The 18,386-nt window shown below is 36.7% G+C and overlaps 1 protein-coding gene across 1 annotated transcript in view; it reads right to left on the bottom strand.

The window, feature by feature from the left end:
• The window catches only part of DTWD2 (DTW domain containing 2), a 66,755-nt gene that overhangs the window by 30,072 nt on the left and 18,297 nt on the right, over positions 1-18,386 (bottom strand). Inside the window, exons 2-3 of the mRNA XM_036403980.1 lie at positions 8,524-8,614; positions 5,028-5,122 (exon numbers count right to left, since the gene is read on the bottom strand). Of these exons, the coding sequence (XP_036259873.1) occupies positions 5,028-5,122; positions 8,524-8,614 (186 nt within the window). The remainder of the gene's footprint in view (positions 1-5,027; positions 5,123-8,523; positions 8,615-18,386) is intronic.

The following is an 18,386-nucleotide window of genomic DNA, read 5'->3' as shown; positions in this document are numbered from 1 at the left end:
CAAAGTAAAGACTTTCTTCTTAATATTTAATCTAAACCTACTTTCTTTCAGTTTGAATCCATTCCCCCTTGTAAATAGTCTCTCTCCATCTATCTGGTAGGCTCCCCTCCCGTACTAGAAGGCTGCAATTGGCTCATGTCCTTTCCAGGACGAACAATCACAACTCTCCTAGTCTTTCCCCTTCCTAGTCCTTCCATTCCTTTAATTCCCACCAAGTGTTACTTCCATGACTTCCCCAACACTGAACACTTAAGATTCTTCTGAACAGGTTTAACCATCTTGTCTAGACTGTGTTTTTGCTAAAAAACGTTTGGACCAGATGATCATTGAAGTCCCCTTCCATGCTGGTATTCTGTAATTCTATAATACATATAGTACATATGTAATTAATATTGACAGCCCTTAGTTGCTCTCATGCTTAAAATAGAATGATTTCAAGTAATTGAAGGAATGTCCTCTATAAAGATTATGCTGAAGAAAAATCGTTTATACAGACACTGTGACATTTCCAATACTTTCACTGGCATTTCGCAGTACTTGCAGACTTTCAAACTTCAGAAAATTTGGCATTTCCAAGAAAAAGCAATTTGTATCATTTACAGTTGTAGTAATTTACCTCAATCCAGGTAAGATTTTTATTGCAATAATGAAAAGTAAGATCAATCTGAAGATAATAATTTTCTCTTTCTATATATACATCAATACAATTTTTTTTATCTGCTTGACATGGCCAGCAGCTAACATAAAGCTCAAACAGATGACATAATTTAAAAGTTATGCTGTAAGATACAACTATGGCCTTGAGCTCCATAAGAGAAATATCTACAATACTTGCTTCTCTTATAAATCAGCCTTAGTTTTGGTATGCAGCAGGTATTGTAGGCTTTTATAATCCATTTAGCACAACATCTCTGCTAAGCAGAACTGTTCAGATATTTCATTCCTGTCTGAATATCCAGCCACTTTTTCACCAAAGATTTATACATTCTCATGATTGCACTTAAGAAGCATTTCATTATTTCTGGGATGCATGCTCTTGAAATGTGTAATTTAAACATAATCCCATTTTTGTACCATATACATTTTCATTACACATCTACTCGGTTGCTCTCAAACTCTCTAGATGATTTTAATTCAACATGGATCCAGTGTGAAAAGCAAGCATTCAGATTTTAAAAATGTAACACTGCCATTTAGTAGCAAACAATACTACTAATAAAGAATAGATGCTAACATATTATCTGTAGAAAACCATCAGGTTAATGAGGACTTCTCAGTTTTTCTTATAATTTTTACTATCTCACCTTAGTTATAGGCAGGTGCCTCTGCCCCTCTCAGTACTCCTGTGCTTGGAAGACTGTGGACTGCCATAATTCCTAAAAGGTAGTAATTTCAATCAAGTAATAAAATGGTTTTAAAAATGTAATTACTCTCTGTCATTTCCACATATAGAAAGAGGCCCTTTAGGGTCAGGACAGAAGCATAAGAGATATCCAGGAAGAGTGCCTCTGTTTTATCTATTTTTTTATCATTTATCTACTTTCTTTGTATGTAAAGCATAATCTTTAAGAACAGAAACATTAGCACAAGGATCATCACAGAACTGTTTATATTGGAAAGGACCCCAAACACAATCAAGTCCAACTGGACACTTCACACTGCCATGTCCAAACCATATCCCCAAACTCCCTATCTATTACAAGTCTATTAAATAATTCTTGGGATGGTGACTCAACCACTTTCCTGGGCAGTCTGCTCCACTGCCTGACAGTCCTTTTGGTGAGGGAATTTTCCAATCTAAACCTCTCACGGAAGCACATATTGAGAGCCATTTCTTCTCGTTCTGTCTATTGCTTGTTAGTTCAGAGAAGAAACCAACACCCACCTCACTATAACCTCTTTTCAAGGTTTTGGTAGTAAGTAAGCTGCAAGAGTTGTGTGTTCCCTGTGAATATGCCCAGAAAGGCGCTGCAGCCAGGAGAGCACGCACACTGAGAGAGAGGGAAAGTGTGAGGAGGAGGGAATAGAAGAAAGGAACTGTTCTGGACTTATTGCAAAGCTAAAGTCTATAGTACTCAAAGAAAAAACAGCCAGAGAGAATACTATCTAAATTATATTGAGAGATCTGAAATTTGATATGGTAAAATACAGTTTCGGATGGAAATTAGCACATGTTCAGTTAACCAGCATTTATTACTTTCACACACAGAATGACAAAAGCTGTGACAGGCTGATGATCTCTGCCTGCATCTAGTCATTCTTGACTGAGCTAAGGGGCAAAAATGCATGAATTAGTTTGATAGCATAATGACACCAAAGCACACAAAAAGCTCACAAAAAAGTTATCTGAATAAAGAACCACAACCTGTAACCAGGTTTACATTATTCGGTAAGTGGCAAAACTCAATTCATTGATATTTGATATAGTAAGAATTCTTGTTTGTGAACAAGCACTACAAAGTGTCATATCTATTGTATATAATTACCTTAAACAGCTTTACAGAAAACCAACAGAAATAAATTGCATTTTATTACTTTTAAAGTGAAGCCTCAAATTTTCCCAAGTGGTCCATTTAATTTCTAATCTAGGCCACTGAACTGCAGGAGGGCTGGCAATTATACTGAGATTTCATAGAGTCAAAGAACCGCAACATCGTAGAGTATGCTGAATTGCAAGGGACCCACAAGGATCATTGACTCAATTCCCATCCCTATTCAGGACGGGACCCCAAGAGTCACACCATGTGCCTGAGAGTATTGATCAAATGCTTATTGAACTCAGACAGGCTTGGTGCTGTTACCACTTCCCTTGGGAGTCTGTTCCAGTGCCCAACTGCCTTCAGGGTGAAAAACCTTATCCTGGTATCTAACCTAAGTATCCCCTGGCACAACTTCAGGCCATTCCCCTGGGTTCTGTTGCTGGTCACAAGAAAGAAGAGATCAGTGTCTGCTCCTCCTCTTTCCCTCACAAGAAGTTGTAACTGCAATGAGATCCTCCTCAGTCTTCTCCAGGCTGAACAGACCAAGTGAGCTCAGACATTCCTCACACGGCTTCCCCTCGAGGCCCTTCACCACCTTCATTGCTCTCCTTTGGACACTCTAACAGCTCAATGTCATTTATGTTGTGGTGACAAAACTGCACACAATATTCAAAGTGAGGCTGCCCCAGCGCAGAGCAGAGCAGAGCAGGACAATCCCATCCCTTGCCCAGCTGGTGATGCTGTCCCTGATGCCCCCCAGGACACGCTTGGCCCTCCTGGCTGCCAGGTCGCTCCTGGCTCACTACTGACCAGGACCCTCAGGTCCCTTTCCACATCGCTGCTTTCGAGCCTCTCATTCTCCAGTCTACACACACAGCCAGAGTTGCCCCATCCCAGGTGCAGAACCAGCACTTTGTGTGGCTTGATTTCAGAGAGCAATGCAGATAAATTTGTAATTGTTCCCACACTGTCCTAAGTAACAGAGTGGTGGATGTAGAAATATTTGCAGCTGGGGTTTTGTAAGTGTTCCTTCATTAGAATCTATAATTTTATCACAGCCACCAGAATCACCAAAGTCTGAATATTTGCAAGGAGGAGAAGCTTGAGGATTAGATTACCTTTCCAGAAAAATTAAAAATAAAGACAAAATCACCCCATCCAAATAGTCACAAAATATAAAATGAAACTTAAAAACTATAGTGACAAGGTTGTTTATAAAAGTCTGGTACCAAAATAATTCAAACTTTTGACATGTTAGATATTAGATACAGTTGTTATCTCTGGTCAATACAGGCCCACAATTACTTCTGAGTGAAAAGTATTATTATAAAAAAACAAATGCCTACAAAACTTTATTAGTAGCCTAAAAAAAGCATTAATCCAATACATTGTACTTTATTCATGCATAAGAGACAATAGTTGTTTTTTGCCCTAACATTTCCATAGTGAATAGCAAATATACTGCAGTTGTACAAGCCTATGAACAATGCAGGGAAAAGACATTAGCACTTTTTTTTGCCCATCCTGCTACATTCCATTGTTTTGAAGTCCTCTATCTTTGTAGAGAGTATTTTAATAGAGATCCTTCAAATGTAAAGGCTTTTGTAATTGGAGTTTTAGAAAACCATACTGTACAGGGTATAGCCAGCTATGTAAATTATACCTTAACTCTGTATTCAGGAATAAGTAATCACTTTACTGAATTGAGATAACAGATGCCCTACCCCTCTGTTCTCCCCCACACTTTTGTATATTTCAACTGGCCTTGCTCAGCATGTCATGTATATTAACATTAACATTCAATTTTTATTGAAGGAAAAGAAAACTGCAAATATTAACCACTCACAGAAGTTCCTCTAAGGATTCAACTCAATTTGAGAATTAATTTCCTTTTTAAGTATTCACACTTTCTATTTGCTTTATTAAAAATGTATGTAGTAAAGCTTCACTGGCATTTGTACCAAGACCTGGTTTCTAAGATTTAGCTTCATCTAATGAAGATTAAAGATGCTATATGGAAAAGCAATATTTTCCAATGTCTCAGAATATTAGAAAAAATAATTTAAAATTTCTGAGAGCTTCACTTTCTTATGATTAATTTTAAGAGGAGGAAGAAGAAAATTAATATTTCTTTTTTTAAATTTTAAAGAGTTTTAAACGAGCCTCACAACGAGGCTGCTTTCTCAATTTCCCACACCTGAGTAAAAACTATTAGTTTTACTTCAGTGACACCAAATGGTTAGTCAGATAAAGCAAATCAAAAAAGAACAAAACAGAATAGCAAGACAGACCTAGTACAAGGAAAGAACTGAACTGGAAACAGATAAGAGTTTGAAAGTAGCCATGTGAACACTCCAAGAGCGCAGAACTGAGACTATAACCTGAAGGAAGAATATCAAGTGCTTCTGACTATCTTTGGAAATCAGAATGTGAGTGTGCACACTTGAAATAAAAATTAAGAACACTGTTGGCTATTTTAAAAGACACTGAAAGATGTATTCCTAGGATTTACAGAGAACCAGAAAATGCACAGGCAATCCTGCTCACCTGTCTTCATTAAAACGTCGACCAACCAAAATTTTGCATTTGTCTGGAGGGAGACAAGCTGCTAGCAAAGGTACCGTTCTTAACACTCGACTTTCCTGTAAAAAAAAGAAAAGTTACTTTTGAATAAAATCAAGAAAAGCTTCTATGAATTATTAATGTTTTTATTTTCTATCAAATTCTGTTGACTACAGACAGAGAAAAAATTTTAGCAGGTAACAGGACAAAAAATCTTCAGGAAAAAAAACCCCAATCTTGATGCTTCAGATTGTATTGTTTTAATTGACAATATTGAACTCAGTCTCAACTAATTTACAATCATCATCATAAATTTGAACTAGGCTATCAGTATAAAAAACAGTAACAAAACTTCAGAGAAAAATCACTGAATAATAAACAGTGGGCAAAAAAAAGCATTAGCATTAATGAAATAATATCAGGATCAGTAGAAAACCTGGGTAGGGCTCAATTTCCACAGAAAGATGCTTAGGAGTTCTGTCCTGAGTTACACACATCACTCAGGTTTTGAAAAGTACACCCTACTTGCAATCACTTCCAAGAATAATCAAAGACAAAGGTAAGACAAAAAGGGGTTTGTACACCTAGCCATGCCACCGATCTCTGGATCATAACAGCAGGCATGAAAAGGGAAAAATGACACAATTATTCTATTTACTTATATATTTATATTATATATCTATATATATACATATATATATCTAGATCTATATCTATCTATCTATATATAGAGAGAGAGAGAGGCATATATACACATATATATATTTACCTATATGCAAAGAAAAAAAAAGTAAATCAGACTGAGCAAATAATTCCACCACCTTTGCAATAGTCCTGATGCTGGATTTCTATATTTTTAGTTTTTAAGTTAGTCTCATGATGAGCAGTGATGCAATAACACTGATCTGAAACCAAGTATTTACACCTTGACATGGAAGGCTGTATTGTCCTTGAATTCCTCCAAAAACAAAAATCTAAATAATTCATGTAGCTATTGTGCAAAATGGAAGTTTGACAGTACAATTTCTCACATGTGATCCACTGTTCTACAGCAAGTGATTCTTCTCCCTTTGACAACACCTGATACATGTGCAGGTCTATCTGGCAGCTTGGCCTCTGGATGGTGTGAATGTGAAGACATTAGTCACACTAATCCAAACATAGGAAATGTTTTTCCTGACTTTCTGCATTACTATCTTCCCTCAGTACCAGTCTCAATAGCACCATTTGACCAGAGTTGAAGGCTTAATCCAATGTACTGCAGACTTCCAAAGCCAACAATGAAGCATGTGGGGGATGACAGTTAAGACTGACATGCAGCAGGGGAAAGATATTCTCTATCTGGTTAGTTTATTGGGTTATTTCTGAAACAGACTGTTAAGAGTGTATCTGTAATGCAACAGCAGACTGAAGGATCAGATACAGTCCAAAAGGCTCATCTGCCTTCAAGACTGATTGTGTTTTGAGTGTGAGCAGCAAAGGGAACTTATTTTTTGTCATGTACCCCTCTGCAGTTATGCAACCAAAAGCACCACCTGTGACTACCTCCAAAGACCACCATTTAATAGGACTCATCTCTGATAAGCCAAGGGCCCTCATATAGTTGGATAGTTACCACAGTGATAGTTACCATATGTTTAAAGGATAGTTTATTCTATAAATTATCATTATGCAACATAGAGTAATAGAAAACTTGCATCCCATTGTAACAGACAGCTTTTCTGATTGCTAAATAATAAAAAGTTGTAGATAGCCTTCCAGACAGACACAGGAATGCTGTACAAATCCAGAAAAATGTGCAGACTTTTTCTAATACTCTCCATCATGAACTGGGAATTCAACACAATTTAAATGCCAATTCAATATCTCTGGCATATTTTTAAACTTCTTTTTCCCAGCAAGTGACTTCAGTGTATATTTAGGTACTTTTAAAATAGGAAGTAACACGGAGGAGTATTTCTATTAAACACAGTCCATTAAAAATCAGTTTTCCCATTTAGAGCCCAAACATGTCATGGCTTCTGTTTTATTTCCCTGCAAGAGAAGACTTTTTTAAATTGGAGCTTTTGTGTTCTGTTTAAATTCCTTCAGGAAATTACTCTTTGCATGTTGATTGAACAGCTGTGCAATGTCAAGCAAACAGCTGCACCATGAGAGTACAGTTTTCTGAATTCCACAGTCTGATTTGCAGACCCATTATCTACCCAGATCTGTGTAACTGTGGTACAATTTCTAAACACCTTATGATCCACACCTCCATAGGCCATTGTCAACCAAAGAGAAGAACATCAATGTACAGCCTCCTATTGGTAAACCAAAACATACTGTTCTGAAGCTATAGTTTTTCATTGGGGAAACAGGCAAAGTCATCACTACGTTGAATAGCTTAATTCACATTTTAACAGAACGCTAATATCAATAAGAGACCACTGCTGTAACCAAAATACATTTCTCCATGGATCAACTCTTAGCACCTCTGTGAGACAGTGTTCACAGAATCACAGAATATGCTGAGTTAGAAGGGGATCCATGAGGATCATTGAGTCCAACTCCTGGCCTCGTACAAGATACCCCACCAGTCACACCCATGTGCGTTTATTTTATTTAATGTTACTTAATAACAATGATATTTCTTTCTTACAATTTGTACACAGGCAAGTAGATTTCAATTCCAGTAAGACTATACAGTTGAGATGTCTTGCATGCATGGAGTTACAGAAATAAGGTGTGATTTCAAAGATACAATAATTCAGAAGAACTGAACAACAAATATAGCAACTCAGAAGAACTGGCATTCAGTCATGATGTTTAAAAGGAAAAATCATTATATGATTGCCCTGGTTTTGGCTGGGATATAATTCATTTTTTCCCAGTAGCTGATACAATGCTGTGTTCTGGATCCAGGATGAGAATAATGTTGATAGCAACAATGAGAACATCAGTACATTAAGTAGTGTTCACCTAAGCCAAGGACTTCTCAAGTGTCTCACGCTCTGCCAGTGAGGAGCTGCACAAAAAATTTTGAGGGAGCATGTCCAGGTCAGATGACTCAAACAAGTTAAACATGGTTATTTCACATGAATATCATGCCCAGTATTTAACTGGGGATGGTCAGGACCTGCCATTGCTGCTTAGGGATGGGCTGGGCACCAGCAGAAGGTGAGCACTGTATCATGCATCAGTTGCTATTATTATCATTAATAGTAGCAGTAGCAGTAATACTACTGCTCCTGTATTTCACTTTGTTTAATTTATTAAACTGTTCTTATCTCTCTCACAGAAAGTTTTACATTTTCTCCCTCTGCTTCTCATCCCCATCCCATCTGGCAGAGGGGCAAGTACTGTGGTACTGCGTGGTACTCAGCTGATGGCTGGGGCTGAAGCATGACAGCGAGCTGACAGCAGAGCTGTTTCCTCCTGCCTACCATTTGCTGCATTAGGATTAGAGCTCAAGTCCCATAGTTACCATAGCCTTACTCACCTCTGCTGGATGCTGGATTATATACAGGCAGGTGGAGACCTTTAACGGATGTACAGGCAGGAAAGGACACAAACACACCTTCTGAGGACGGCTACGTGGCAAAGGGAGTGAGAGAACAATAAAAATAATCAGCAGCTTGTGAAAGAAGATATAACTACATTGCACAAATACATATTCCCTAAGAACTTCACCTAACCACATCGTATTAAACCTCATGTAATTTTATGTTTGAAACTCCTGTCACTTCTAAAAATAAAGAGGCAAGACTTTCATTGAAACAGCATTTTGAGAACAATGTTCAGACACTTCCTGTGGTTTAGTTAGGGTTACAGCACTCTAAAAATTCTTCCGTCATCTTCAAGATGAGCAGCTTACTAGTATCCATACCCTTATTAGACAAGTCTGTTACTTCTTTCCTAAGAAGTTAGTTTCAACAATATGATGATCTATAATAGAACAGACAATATTTACAATTTATATTTATAATGATTGATTAGAATACAACATTTTAGATGTATACACACATGAAAACTCAGACATGCTGTATTTTACTTTTTTATAATTCCATTTATGCTGAAGACATGTAGAATGAAAGCAGAAAAATCCTTACCAGGAACATCCAATCTAAGTCAGAAAAAAATGTATTTTAAATTCTTTAGTGTACTGTTTCAAGCTGTTGAAATGACTAGCTGAAGAACAGTATCTAAAGAAATTAACTTATGCTTAGTATGAAACTGATCTGCTGAATGATCAAGAACAAACAGAAGCAAAGAAGTAAGCTTGAAGTTTTACACAGAGAAATTGAACCATCACTGCAGAAAAACACACATTTGCATACACATCCATGGGCAGGTGTCACTCTAGCTCTTTGCACAGATTATTCAACTACTCAGGAAAATGAAGAATTTTCTTAACAGTGAAACTCCATGTATTCATCAATTAAAATCACACCATCTCTGCAAACAAAACTCTATATGCTTAAAACATACAAAGTCAGAATTTTCAGCAGTGACAGGGACTTGGAGCAGAATTTCACCTGCACCCTCCTTGTAACCTTTACTGTTAACACTTCATAGGTTGAGCACACCGGAGAGACAGTAAGCAATGAATCACTGCAGCAGATGTGATTCAAAGAAGTGAATTCTGAAGACAGGTTCAGATTAAATTCATGATGAGCCTGACAGAGAATGAATTTGCTTGTTCACAAGAGCATGCACCCAGACAGGTGGACTAAGTAATGCTACAGTAATCCACACCAGTACAAGTGATCCCCATTCAAACATTAGTATTTAAAAGTAAATGGCAGCATTATAAAAAGGCAGTAAGAACTGATAATCTCTTTATCAGTTGACAGGCTGTGCTAATTTAAAACGTGTACTTCAAGTCCCAACAACTGAGGCACAGATGATATTCCCTTCTCACAGGATATACAGTTAAAGGTTACCCAACACCAGTCACAATACAAAGTGAGGATGGGGGGAATGTTGATGCAAAACAAGGAATTGGTACTTCTCAAAATAAGCACCAGAAAAACTAATGTTAAATATTTAGACTAAAAGATTCACAGTCAATAAATCAATGTAATGACAAACAGGAAATTATTCTGATACACTCTTCTGGCGTACTGTTCCAGTAGCCTGCTGCCTGTTTTTCCTTCTAGTACTGGTATTTTCCTGCTGCTAATGCAGCATAAATTTGGCACATTCTGGTGTATTAATGGTCAGACTTCAGGCCTAAAATGAAGCACTCAGTAACCTGACTATTCAGTGGGCTACCCAAGGGACCTTCATCATGAATGAACTGAAAACAACCTCACTTCCAGGTCTGATGGGGTTGCTCTCCAGTGCAATCCCCTTATCTTTTTCCCAAATGTTCTCAGATGTGAGCAATTTAAACAGAAATCTCTGTTTTGATAATAACCTAGAAGCAGCAAATACTGTGGAGTCTGTTTTTTTGCCTGTGCCCCGATTAAGTCAAAGTTCATCCTCTTTTTGATCATCAGGTACATCAGAAACTCAGGTGTGTGTACAAAGTGTGACTCCTTGGTTTCTCCCCAATAGCTGGTTCACTCCAACAGCTGGTTTCACTTACAAGAAAGTTGTTAAAGGTCTCCACATTATGACATTTTCTGCTGGAGAGAGATGAAGGCATGAAAATCTACTAAAGCAAGCTGTTCCAGAACAGTTAGCTGTTGACTTCAATCCCATGAGCTACACTGTTCATTACCTCTCATAAGCACACAAAAGAACTTCCCAGTTATTTCTGACCTTAGGGTGTTTAATTATAACAAATTTCACTAGATATAACTTATTTTCAAGTCTCCCTTTGGCATATGCTTTTTGTATTTTCCACACTGGTTTGGATTTTTCAGAGATAGTTTAGGCCTTGTTAATCTCACAGGAAAAAAAAAACCACAAAAATAAAGAAATTACCTGGAAAGTAAGTATTTTCAAATAGCTGCAAAAATAAATTCTGCCTATAATTTGATCTGTAAGGAGCAGAGCACAGACTATGACAAATAAAGAATTTCCCAATATAATTTAATTACTTACATATGCATATACATCACTTAACTTTAAGCACCCAATTAGGTACCTAACTATGTTGAATACACACTTTTACAACCCCATCTTGAGGGCACAAGACTTACTTCTGTAATTTTATTTTGGAACCTAACAGTTATTGTGAGACAAAACCCCCCCAACATTATTTCTTCATGAAATCAACATTACCAGTCCACATCTGTGGGACAGGAAGCACTACAGAACAAACCAAGTTCTGTTCCACCCCCACAAAAGCTGCCTTTGCTCTGAGAAAGGCCACCTAGGCAGAAAAGACATTTACTCTTTTTCTTTTGTTTAAAGATGCTGTTTTAGTCTTGCCCTACATACACAGCTGATGTTACAGAAAAGAAACAGCACCAGGAACTTCTTTAACACTGAACATCATCTTTTTCTCATTTCTGGAGATCAAAGTAGCAAGCATCTCTAGGCAGGAGCAGTAGTGTTCAGAATATTAAGGAAAAGGTTTGTTGGTTGGGATTAGGATTTTAAGAGGATAATTTTAGGATATTTTTACAGGATATTCTCCTGTATGCAATTTCAGTACAGCTCAAAGATACCCAGTGGGTTCTTAACTGTTTTTCAATACAGCTTTTCTAGTCTAAAATTTAAGATGAAGTAACCTATCACAATGGCATGATTAAAAGAAAAAATCATCATTCCACATTTGGCAAGATGTTCCATATGAAAAAGACAGCCACATACATGTACGGACTTAATAGCTCTCTTTCCATTATTTATATCTCAATGAATGATACTCAGAATAACATTAAGTTTACCTTCCCAGAAGAACTGTATCTGGACAGGGGACTGTGGTAACAGATTTAGTGTGATTACTAGTTTCTGGGCAGAGATACTCCAAAAGTAAATATGCCATAGTCTGGGAAACAGTGAGCTAATTCTGGAATTTTTTCCAAGTCTCTGTATTATTTTACTGCAACTTGCTTCAGAACTTTACCCTGCTACATGTCCAAAGGCTTCTTCTGAAAACAAGCATCATTCTGTGAATGCAAGTTAGTGTATTCATACACCCATAGTCAGAAAATTACAGTAAATTATTTGAGGATTTGACCCCAAAGTAAGCAAAAACTAACAAAGTTGCAATCTTATGCTCAGCATTTGTAGACATTTGTATGGAAACATACAGAGGTTAAGTTTGCCAAGCACATGTTCTAGAAACAATGCTTCCAATATTAAAATAAGGAAGAAGCTGATGTTTATTAACTACTAACACTTGTAGCAACATATTCATGTTCCACCACATATTGCCAAGGTCAGGCCCCAGACTGTATTTTCCAAAAAACATGCCTGCCAAGACACAAATGGCTGCTTCAATTAAATTAGATTTCTCTACTGTTTTTGTCAAAACACCAAGGGTTTCAAGGTCAAAACCCACCTGAGAAATCTGAAGAAAAGCCACAAAGTTACTATATGTTTGTTTTATAATAACACTATTAGGTATGCTTTATACTGACACAAGTCCATTACTCCCATGCATTAAAACAACATTCAGGAGTTTTACAAAGCTGGGGTGAGGGGTGAAGTTTAAAAGGAGAAGCCCAGGTATTTTTTAAAATTTGAAAACTAATGCTACTTTTGCTACCTTTATGTTAGAGGACAAACAAAATCTAAACATTTATTTAACATTTTGCATTATCCACCTTAACGCTACAGTTATAAAGGAAGCATAAAAGAATATAGATCTACTTATCTGTAGATAAGTAGATCTCATACACAGACCTTACACATAGATATGTATAAACTTACGCATTTAGGAAGAAACAAATCTAACCCAACATTCAGAAGAAAAACACCGTCTGAAGTTAATATGACATCATTTTCAATAGTACAAACTTTCAATAAATAATCCCATGAAAACAGCAGTTAAATGCCAGGCAGTTCTCAAAAATGCACATCAATTGTAAAGTGTTACTAATAATTAAACACAAAACATTTTTATGATGCTACACAAACCTCTGGTGTGTACTCTGAGTGCTGGAGAAGCCAGATCAAAAATACCTGAAGTCATTTCTCATGCCATCAGCACTGTCTGGGTTTCTTCTAGGCTTATTGTGGACATTCTTTAATCAAGCAAAATTTCAAGCCTTATTTTTAATGTGGTTTCTTGAGAAAAATCAGGCACAGAACATTACTCTGACTTTATTGTATTCCAACTTTCATTTCTTCCTCCTGTCTCTTTTAAAAAATTTAGTAAGTCACTGGTCATGAGGCATAAAAATGTAAAATTAAATCCCTACGAACTTCATTAGGGGTCAATAGCCACATAAAACATAGTATCAGAAACAGAGGTGGAAGGAGCACCAAGAACAATAATAGAGCACTTCTTTTTCCACTTGATAATCTGTATAACACCAGCTTCCTGACAAAGAAAAAAAAGAAAAAGAAAACTTAAAAAATAAAAAAGGCATATTGCCAATTTTTTGCTTCCCAAAAGAAGTTTTAAATAAAACAGATGTATGGGTTGCTTTTGTTTCAGTATTTTAGTTTTTTAATAGTGCAACCAGTGAATTTAATGGAACATATCTCTGTTCCCGGAGTAAAAACATACACTTAGACATGTATGCACAGGAAAAATATCCAATACAAATCACAGTGAAAATCTTTTGTTCAAGGAAAAGATTACACACAATAATGGAAAATTTTTTTTTCTGTTACCCAACAATATGAATCATCTATTTTGCAAACAAATTGTCTTCAGGTGTAAAAAGGTAACTATTTAAAGAAAATTTAGTTATCCTGCACAAAAGCTTTTGTTACCTTTTCAATACAATAAAGACAGCAACTTTAAGCAACAGAACACAGAAATAAACTAATTCAGCTGATCTTATTCTAATTCATATGAAACATTCTACCACAGATCTCATGACATCATGAGAGGCTATGGAGTCCTTTGGTATCTCTCCATTTTGCAGATCATTTTCCAATACACATCAAAAGTTCACTGTGTTGAAGAGCTTGAAGCCCCTGAGTTTGAATGTCAGGACTTCATACAATACCATATGACTAGCAGCTTCCTCCTTTTACTGTTTCAGAGTACCAGCCAGGAAAAAAAGGCATCCTCCTAGAAACACTCATTTAGACTAACAGTATCAGTGGATCAACTGCAGAATGGCCTCAGTTGGAAAAGATTTTTGAGATCATCTCATTCCAACTGCCCAGACATAGTCAGGGACACCTTCCAGGATCAGGCTGCTCAAAGCCCTGTTCTGCCCTTGAACACTTCCAGAGATGCATCACCCACAGCTCCTCTGGAACAGCTGTTCCAGTGACTCACTACCCTTATAGCAAAGAATTTATTCCTAAGATCTAATTCAAACCTTATTTTATCTCTTTTAACTTATAGATCTTGCTCCTTTTACACTTTAAACCTGTAATATATTCTGGTATGGGTTCCAAAACTTTTCTATCTAGTTCCAGGAAAAGCCACTGCAGTACTAAATATTAAATTCATTAAAATACTCCAGATTAAATTTACCAATTTGTACCAGAAGACATTTAAGGCAGTATCACAAACTTCCAAACCAACAAGACCATAAAATTTACCAATTAAACAGAGGTTACCATTGTATTCAACGAAAGTTCATTTCCAGAGAACTTTCCTCATAGCTGTACAGTTGATATAACATAGCATCTGTTCTTCTTGCCACAAGGTACTATCAACACAGCAAACTTGGTCACAGTACAAAGAGGTGTTCAAAAAGCAACACAGTATTTTTAGACAAAAACTGCCTTTGAACTGCCCTATAATCCCACTGGAACTAACATGGTCAAGGGATACAGCAAAGGGAAAAGGCAATGGGATGAGGTCAGAGATACTTCAGAGAAGAGGTACAGAAATAGGTTCAGAATGGGGACAGGAAGACAGAGTCATCTCCCTGCCTCTCAACAAAGCACACAGTACTAGTGAGCAGCTAGGAGATCACAGAACTATTTCCTAGCACTCAGATTTCTTGTAGATTTCTCAGATTCCATGTCGGAGCAGGAGAACTGCTGAGAGTTGGTACTCTTAGCAGTTCTCCTGCTCCTACATGATATGGGGAGAAGATACATCCCTTGCCCTTCTTTCTGTTTTCCACTCTAACCACAGCCACTGGTGCAAAACACTGATTTTCCATCATAGTCAACCAATTTGAAAACTTTGCTGTCTTGTAAATTTGAAACAGTCCTGGGCCTCGCCCAGAGCACTGGACTTCAGAAAACCTGAGCAAAGAATAAGGTAGTTAATTCACAGAGGCATCAAAGAATACCAGCAGAGACTAAGGGCAAAAAGAAACACTTATTTACATCTGTTTCATGAACAGCTATGTTGCATCATATAATGGGCAGGGGGAGAATTTCACAGCAATAAAAAGCTGTCCATTGTCAAAAGTTACTAAAGCATGAAGATATGCTTTTGAGTTCAGAAAATCACAAAACCACTATTCCACCAGCTACAAATATCATTCTACAGGTGCCCAGTATTATGATGATCCCCAGGCACCTGCTATTCATTATTTAGCTCTCCACCACAGAACTTCATGTTTGACCCATTTGCTCTGAGTATGGTTTACTGGCACAAATCACCATTAAAAAAAAAAAAAAAAAAAAAAAAGCAGTAGACCATTATCCAGCTCCTACACTCAGCAGGAGAACATAAAGCTCAGCGAGATAAGTGTTGAAAACAAGAACAAAGACTATATGTGGTTTCATTTTAACATTTATTTTCAGAGCAACCCAATATATTTCAGGGATTATGTCCTGAGCTCCTACCGGGGGGAAAAAAAGCAACACATGTATCTCAAAAACAGCTAAATTTTCAGCAATTGACAGCCAGCTACTAGAAACAGGATTACATCACTAACTCATTTCTTCTTCAGCACCAAACAACGATCAGCTTGTAATGATTTTCAGTCAAAGTTCAACTGATCTGGATTGGAACAACTATAGCAATATATTTTAAAAGCCCTACTTACAAAGATTGCAAGATGTTATTTCCCTCGATTTAAGACTAAAAAGGCAACTTTCCAGAATTAAGAGACAGAAGCAGTCACTTACTTAGTTCATTACAAGCTCTGAGTTCTCATTAAAGAAAACCTTCCTATTTCTTTGAAAACTACATTAGTTAGTGCAGTTATTCAGAAATTAGGCAAATAAACATACATACATAAATAGATGCTTACATTTCTCTTTAGAAAATGTCTATTTGTAAAAAAAAAAATCTAAAATTAATGAAGAAAAGTACTTCCTTCCAAGTATCTGGTAGCTTATGCATCATTTTGAACTTCTATTTTGCATTACCATATTTTTCACAGCGGTTTTCAACACGAAGTAAATAGTACAAGAGATTTTATCCTCATCATCAGTAGTAGTAGCAGCAGCACATATTGAAGACATAGTATCTGGAGAATTACCAATTATGGGTGAAGTGGCTTTTATGGAGAAGTTTATAACACTGCAGTGACATGCAATTATACTGGAAGAATTTTAAGTTAATTTGGACATTTCCTTTAGACTTTGACACTACAATAGGAATCAACAGGTTACCCAACAAAATTAGTAGATTCTTTAGTACAGCATGTGTATGAACCCTGTAAGAGTATGCTATCCTTAATGAGTGACCTTCTGCATATTCTTATGCTGAAAGTATGCAGAGAAAAATCAATATATTTCAAAAATGTGGACAAAGGCAGCACAAACCTTGTTAAAGACTTTTCAATTGTGTTGTGTTCTCATGTGTCCATTTCCCAAGGCAAATAACCTTTCTGCCTGACCAATTAAATCATAAATAAAGGACAAACAAGTTAGCTTGGGATTTTTTTTTTCAGCCTGGTATGTTCACAGCAGCTTTACAAGCCTAATCAAAACATATCCAATGCAACAAGTATCTTCTAGTGCTTTAGAAGACAAAAGGTGCAAAGAAGAAAAGAAAAAATATCCACACTGTATCATTTTCTGAACTTTTAACAAGAAAGCAGACTTTGGCAGGCAGCTTTCTTTGTAAATAACTTAAATTAACAAATCAATAGCAGAACATTCTTTCTGCAGCTTAACTGTTTGCATTAAAGTTGGCTGTGGTTTCCACTGGAACTAATAGGAGTAAATAAATAAAATAGTATTTAGCTTATGCAGCACTGCAGTCATTACAGAAAGGCCAGGAAAGACAAAAACTAATGAGCCTGAGATTGTTGACATTTTCATGCATCTTGGCTCTACAGTCTGGCAAAATACCTGGCACCCTGACAAGCTTGATGCCAGACAGCTAGAAGAGCTTAAAATCTGTTGAAGAAGGTGAAGCAATAATGGCATTTAAAGTGTGCCATTGAGACATTAAGAAGTTAAACTCAAGTCTTACATTGCCAGCTTATAATTCTCAATCTGTTTCATGAGCTCAGATGCTACCACAAGAAAAGACAAAGCAGAAAGACTGTGTAACCAAAACATCTCATGAAAAAGTCCTGAATTTCCCAGGGAAGAGAGGAACCCACCAATCCAAGCAAGAAAGAAGAAAAAATTAAAAAAAAAAAAAAAAAAAAAAAAAGAGAGAACATTTTCAAGAATACAGCACCATCATCTTGGGTCTGGTAGGCTTGGTAGTCCCTCGCATGCCTGCACAAAGAGCCCCTCTGCACATGACTCTCAGAAACTGTGGCTGACTCTCCCTCTTCTTCTCAGTCTGGTAGCTTGCTGTGAGGGAACACAGGTTCTTGAGCACCCCATGTATAATAAAGGTTCATAATTAAAACTTATTTAGTGAGACAGGGAAGTTGAGATTAAGATACTGTTAACAGGAGCCACTGACACTACATTCCAGGTGCAGTGAGGGGCTCAAACAGCAACTGAAGCTGCATAAATGCAGTCTACAGATCTCAAGTTAAATTTACCTGAAACCTTCCTGCACTGTTGTTTTGTTATTTCTTGTTTATTGATCAAAAAAGTTTATTAATCAACTTTTCATTAAGGGTAATATTGCAAAAATCTATCCATCCAAGAATAAGAACTTCTAACACTATATTTCTATTTCCCAGCTTATGGGGTTTTTTCAGTTTTAAATTTGAATTACATGAGCAACAGTATCTTCAAAACACTTTGACCAAGTTTCAATAAAACTGCCCTTTCTATGTCCACAAAAGGAATAGGTCATTCCACATTTGAAAAATAGGTCTCTCATGCAACTTCACTATAGTATTTTAAACACAGAACCTATTGAAATATATACTTTATTTTTTAATAACAAAACCAAGTCTGAGTCCTAGTTTGAAACAAGCAGATAAAAAAAGGAAGCTAAATTAAAAGCTCACTTCT

This window comes from Molothrus ater, chromosome Z (genome assembly GCF_012460135.2).
Source record: "Molothrus ater isolate BHLD 08-10-18 breed brown headed cowbird chromosome Z, BPBGC_Mater_1.1, whole genome shotgun sequence".
Classification (NCBI taxonomy): Eukaryota; Metazoa; Chordata; class Aves; order Passeriformes; family Icteridae; genus Molothrus; species Molothrus ater.
Note: the sequence above shows the minus strand (reverse complement) of the source record. Positions and strands in the feature narration are given on the sequence as shown.